The sequence below is a fragment of the Oncorhynchus kisutch genome, linkage group LG17 (genome assembly GCF_002021735.2).
Source record: "Oncorhynchus kisutch isolate 150728-3 linkage group LG17, Okis_V2, whole genome shotgun sequence".
Classification (NCBI taxonomy): Eukaryota; Metazoa; Chordata; class Actinopteri; order Salmoniformes; family Salmonidae; genus Oncorhynchus; species Oncorhynchus kisutch.
Genome location: NC_034190.2, coordinates 15923811 through 15929810, shown reverse-complemented (window position 1 = coordinate 15929810; position 6000 = coordinate 15923811). Strand labels below are relative to the sequence as shown.

The 6000-nt window shown below is 47.4% G+C and overlaps 1 protein-coding gene across 1 annotated transcript in view; it reads right to left on the bottom strand.

The window, feature by feature from the left end:
• LOC109908485 (potassium voltage-gated channel subfamily KQT member 4) overlaps window positions 1–6000 on the bottom strand; it is a 123616-nt gene that overhangs the window by 28200 nt on the left and 89416 nt on the right. The window contains exons 3-4 of the mRNA XM_031795202.1: window positions 2956–3082; window positions 1–87 (exon numbers count right to left, since the gene is read on the bottom strand). The exon at window positions 1–87 is cut by the window's left edge and continues 89 nt beyond it. Of these exons, the coding sequence (XP_031651062.1) occupies window positions 1–87; window positions 2956–3082 (214 nt within the window). The remainder of the gene's footprint in view (window positions 88–2955; window positions 3083–6000) is intronic.

Genomic DNA, 6000 nt, shown 5'->3' with positions numbered 1-6000 from the left:
GCATGCTGCGCAGGGCAGAGGTTGCAAAGACGTTCCCCTGGGTGCCCGCTGCGATCACCGCCAAGGACACCACAAACACTATGAAGTCTATGGAGGGAAGAAGGGGGAAAAAGAGAAGAGGGGGAAGAAAGAGTAGAGGGGGAAGAAAGAGTAGAGCGGGAAGAGGGAAAAAGGGGGAAGAAAGAGAAGAGGGGGAAGAAAGAGTAGAGGGGGAAGAAAGAAAAAGGGGGAAGAAAGAGAAGAGGGGGAAGAAAGAGTAGAGGGGGAAGAAAGAGTAGAGCGGGAAGAAAGAGAAGAGGGGGAAGAAAGAAAAAGGGGGAAGAAAGAGAAGAGGGGGAAGAAAGAAAAAGGGGGAAGAAAGAGAAGAGGGGGAAGAAAGAGTTGAGGGGGAAGAAAGAGAAGAGGGGGAAGAAAGAGTAGAGGGGGAAGAAAGAGAAGAGGGGGAAGAAAGAGAAGAGGGGGAAGAAAGAGAAGAGGGGGAAGAAAGAGTAGAGGGGGAAGAAAGAGTAGAGGGGGAAGAAAGAGTAGAGGGGGAAGAAAGAGTAGAGCGGGAAGAAAGAGAAGAGGGGGAAGAAAGAGAAGAAGGGGAAGAAAGAGAAGAGGGGGAAGAAAGAGTAGAGGGAGAAGAAAGAGTAGAGCGGGAAGAAAGAGAAGAGGGGGAAGAAAGAGAAGAAGGGGAAGAAAGAGAAGAAGGGGAAGAAAGAAGAGGGGGAAGAAAGAAGAGGGGGAAGAAAGAGAAGAGGGGGAAGAAAGAGTAGAGGGGGAAGAAAGAGAAGAAGGGGAAGAAAGAAGAGGGGGAAGAAAGAGTAGAGGTGGAAGAAAGAGAAGAAGGGGAAGAAAGAGAAGAAGGGGAAGAAAGAAGAGGGGGAAGAAAGAGTAGAGGGGGAAGAAAGATAAGAAGGGGAAGAAAGAGAAGAAGGGGAAGAAAGAAGAGGGGGAAGAAAGAGTAGGGGGAAGAAAGAAGAGGGGGAAGAAAGAAGAGGGGGAAGAAAGAAGAGGGGGAAGAAAGAGTAGAGGGGGAAGAAAGAGTAGAGGGGGAAGAAAGAGTAGAGGGGGAAGAAAGAGTAGAGGGGGAAGAAAGAGTAGAGGGGGAAGAAAGAGAAGAAGGGGAAGAAAGAGAAGAAGGGGAAGAAAGAGAAGAAGGGGAAGAAAGAGAAGAGGGGAAGAAAGAGAAGAGGGGGAAGAAAGAGTAGAGGGGGAAGAAAGAGAAGAGGGGGAAGAAAGAGGGGGAAGAAAGAGCAGAAGGGGAAGAAAGAGTAGAGCGGGAAGAAAGAAGAGGGGGAAGAAAGAAGAGGGGGAAGAAAGAGAAGAGGGGGAAGAAAGAAGAGGGGGAAGAAAGAAGAGGGGGAAGAAAGAGTAGAGGGGGAAGAAAGAGAAGAAGGGGAAGAAAGAAGAGGGGGAAGAAAGAAGAGGGGGAAGAAAGAGTAGAGGGGGAAGAAAGAGAAGAGGGGAAGAAAGAGTAGAGGGGGAAGAAAGAGAAGAAGGGGAAGAAAGAGAAGAAGGGGAAGAAAGAAGAGGGGGAAGAAAGAGTAGAGGGGGAAGAAAGAGAAGAAGGGGAAGAAAGAGAAGAAGGGGAAGAAAGAAGAGGGGGAAGAAAGAGTAGAGGAGGAAGAAAGATAAGAAGGGGAAGAAAGAGAAGAAGGGGAAGAAAGAAGAGGGGGAAGAAAGAGTAGAGGTGGAAGAAAGAGTAGAGGGGGAAGAAAGAGAAGAGGGGGAAGAAAGCTAAGGGGAAGAAAGAAGAGGGGGAAGAAAGAGTAGAGGGGGAAGAAAGAGTAGAGGGGGAAGAAAGAGAAGAGGGGGAAGAAAGAAGAGGGGGAAGAAAGAGTAGAGGGGGAAGAAAGAGTAGAGGGGGAAGAAAGAGAAGAGGGGGAAGAAAGAGAAGAAGGGGAAGAAAGAGAAGAGGGGGAAGAAAGAAAAAGGGGGAAGAAAGAGAAGAGGGGAAAGAAAGAGAAGAGGGGGAAGAAAGAGTAGAGGGGGAAGAAAGAGTAGAGGGGGAAAAAGAGAAGAGGGGGAAGAAAGAAGAGGGGGAAGAAAGAAAAGAGGGGGAAAAAGAGAAAAGGGGGAAGAAAGAGAAGAGGGGGAAGAAAGAAGAGGGGGAAGAAAGAGTAGAGGGGGAAGAAAGAGTAGAGGGGGAAGAAAGAGAAGAGGGGGAAGAAAGAGAAGAAGGGGAAGAAAGAGAAGAGGGGGAAGAAAGAAAAAGGGGGAAGAAAGAGAAGAGGGGAAAGAAAGAGAAGAGGGGGAAGAAAGAGTAGAGGGGGAAGAAAGAGTAGAGGGGGAAAAAGAGAAGAGGGGGAAGAAAGAAGAGGGGGAAGAAAGAAAAGAGGGGGAAAAAGAGAAAAGGGGGATGAAAGAGAAGAAGGGGAAGAAAGAAGAGGGGGAAGAAAGAGTAGAGGGGGAAGAAAGAAAAGAGGGGGGAAAAGAGTAGAGCGGGAAGAAAGAGAAAAGGGGGAAGAAAGAGAAGAGGGGGAAGAAAGAGTAGATGGGGAAGAAAGAGAAGAGGGGGAAGAAAGAAGAGGGGCAAGAAAGAGAAGAAGGGGAAGAAAGAAGAGGGGGAAGAAAGACAAGAAGGGGAAGAAAGAACAGGGGGAAGAAAGAGAAGAAGGGGAAGAAAGAAGAGGGGGAAGAAAAAAGAAAGATAGGTGAGAGGGGGTATTTAAGCTACACTGCATGGATATGTACACGCACATACACATTCAGTACACACACGTGCATATTCAGTACACACGCTCAGCCTTGGTAAGGCTATCCATTAGCTATTGCTCACTGGAAACAATGTATGTAATGTTGTCTCTGGCTGGAGCAGCCTGCTACATTTTATTAACAAATAAATGCAATCAACCAATCAACCCAGTGTGAACATGAGTAAAGAAAAACCTGAAAACCTGATAAAAATGAACTTGTAGGTGAACAGACACACACTTGCATACACAGATAAACACAAACACAGCGTCTTGCCTATGATGCAGAAGGGTTTCCTGGCGAAGCGTAGTCTCCCCTGCCATCCTCTGTAGCGACAGCAGCAGCCGGACGCCCAAACCCTCACAACGTATTCCAGACCAAACACCACGATCATTACAAACTCCTGTAGGGGACGACAGATAGAGAGAACATCACGATTATTACAGCCTCCTGTAGAGGGAGACAGAGAGAGAACATCATGATTATTACAGCCTCCTGTAGAGGGAGACAGAGAGAGAACATAACGATTATTACAGCCTCCTGTAGAGGGAGACAGAGAGAGAACACCATGATCATTACAAACTCCTGTAGGGGACGACAGATAGAGAGAACACCACGATCATTACAAACTCCTGTAGGGGACGACAGATAGAGAGAACATAACGATTATTACAGCCTCCTGTAGGGGGAGACTGAGAGAAAACATCACAATTATTACAGCCTCCTGTAGAGGGAGACAGAGAGAGAACACCACGATCATTACAGCCTCCTGTAGAGGGAGACAGAGAGAACACCACGATCATTACAAACTCCTTTATGGGGAGACAGAGAGAGAACACCATGATTTTTACAGCCTCCTGTAGGGGGAGACTGAGAGAGAGAACACCATTATTATTACAGCGTCCTGTAGAGGGAGACAGAGAGAGAACACCACGATCATTACAGCCTCCTGTAGAGGGAGACAGAGAGAACACCACGATCATTACAAACTCCTTTAGGGGGAGACAGAGAGAGAACACCATGATTATTACAGCCTCCTGTAGGGGGAGAATGACAGAGAGAACACCATTATTATTACAGCGTCCTGTAGAGGGAGACAGAGAGAGAACACCACGATTATTACAGCCTCCTGTAGGGGGAGAATGAGAGAGAGAACACCACGATTATTACAGCCTCCTGTAGAGGGAGACAGAGAGAGAACACCACAATTATTACAGCCTCCTGTAGAGGGAGACAGAGAGAGAGAACATCACGATTATTACAGCCTCCTGTAGAGGGAGACTGAGAGAGAGAACATCTCAATTAATACAGCCTCCTGTAGGGGGAGACAGAGAGAGAGAACACCATGATTATTACAGCCTCCTGTAGGGGGAGACTGACAGAGAACATCACGATTATTACAGCATCCTGTAGAGGGAGACTGAGAGAACACCATGATTATTACAGCCTCCTGTAGAGGGAGACAGATAGAGAGAACACCATGATTATTACAGCCTCCTGTAGGGGGAGACTGAGAGAGAACACCATGATTATTACAGCCTCCTGTAGAGGGAGACAGAGAGAGAGAACACCATGATTATTACAGCCTCCTGTCGACGGAGACAGATAGAGAGAAAACCACGATTATTTCAGCCTCCTGTAGGGGGAGACAGAGAGAACACCATGATTATTACAGCCTCCTGTAGAGGGAGACAGAGAGAGAGAACAGCATGATTATTACAGCCTCCTGTAGAGGGAGACAGATCGAGAGAACACCATGATTAATACAGGCTCCTGTAGAGGGAGACTGAGAGAGAGAACACCCTGATTATTACTGCATTCTGTAGGGGGAGACAGATAGAGAGAACAGCCTGATTATTACAGCCTCCTGTGGGGGGAGACAAAGAGAGAGAACACCATGATTATTCCAGCCTCCTGTAGGGGGAGACTGAGAGAGAACACCATGAATATTACAGCCTCCTGTAGAGGGAGACAGATAGAGAGAACACCATGATTATTACAGCCTCCTGTAGGGGGAGACTGACAGAGAGAACATCACGGTTATTACAGCCTCCTGTGGAGGGAGACAGATAGAGAGAACACCCTGATTATTACAGCCTCCTGTAGAGGGAGACAGAGAGAGAGAACACCACGAATTTTACAGGCTCCTGTAGGGGGAGACAGAGAGAACACCATGAATATTACAGCCTCCTGTAGAGGGAGACAGAGAGAGAGAACACCATGATTATTACAGCCTCCTGTAGGGGGAGACTGACAGAGAACATCACGGTTATTACTGCCTTCTGTAGAAGGAGACTGAGAGAGAGAACACCATGATTATTACAGCCTCCTGTAGAGGGAGACTGAGAGAACACCATGATTATTACAGCCTCCTGTAGGGGGAGACTGAGAGAGAACACCATGATTATTACAGCCTCCTGTAGAGGGAGACAGATAGAGAGAACACCATGATTATTACAGACTCCCGTATGGGGAGACAGAGAGAACACCATGATTATTACAGACTCCTGTTGAGGGAGACAGATAGAGAGAACACCATGATTATTACAGCCTCCTGTAGGGGGAGACTGACAGAGAGAGAGAACACCATGATTATTACAGCCTCCTGTAGAGGGAGACAGATAGAGAGAACACCCTGATTATTACAGCCTCCTGTAGAGGGAGACAGATAGAGAGAACACCCTGATTATTACAGCCTCCTGTAGATGGAGACAGATAGAGAGAACACCACGATTATTACAGCCTCCTGTAGGGGGAGACAGAGAGAGAGAACACCATTATTATTACAGGCTCCTGTAGGGGGAGACTGAGAGAGAACACCATGAATATTACAGCCTCCTGTAGAGGGAGACTGAGAGAACATCATGATTATTACAGCCTCCTGTAGAGGGAGACAGAGAGAGAACATCACGATTATTACAGCCTCCTGTATGGGGAGACAGAGAGAACATCACGATTATTACAGCCTCCTGTAGACGGAGACAGAGAGAGAACAGCATGATTATTACAGCCTCCTGTAGACGGAGACAGATAGAGAGAACAGCATGATTATTACAGCCTCCTGTAGAGGGAGACAGATAGAGAGAACACCATGATTATTACAGGCTCCTGTAGAGGGAGACTGAGAGAGTACATCACGATTATTACAGCCTCCTGTGGAGGGAGACAGAGAGAGAGAACACCACGATTATTACAGCCTCCTGTAGGGGGAGACAGAGAGAGAGAACACCATGATTATTACAGCCTCCTGTAGAGGGAGACAGATAGAGAGAACACCATGATTATTACAGCCTCCTGTAGAGGGAGACAGATAGAGAGAAC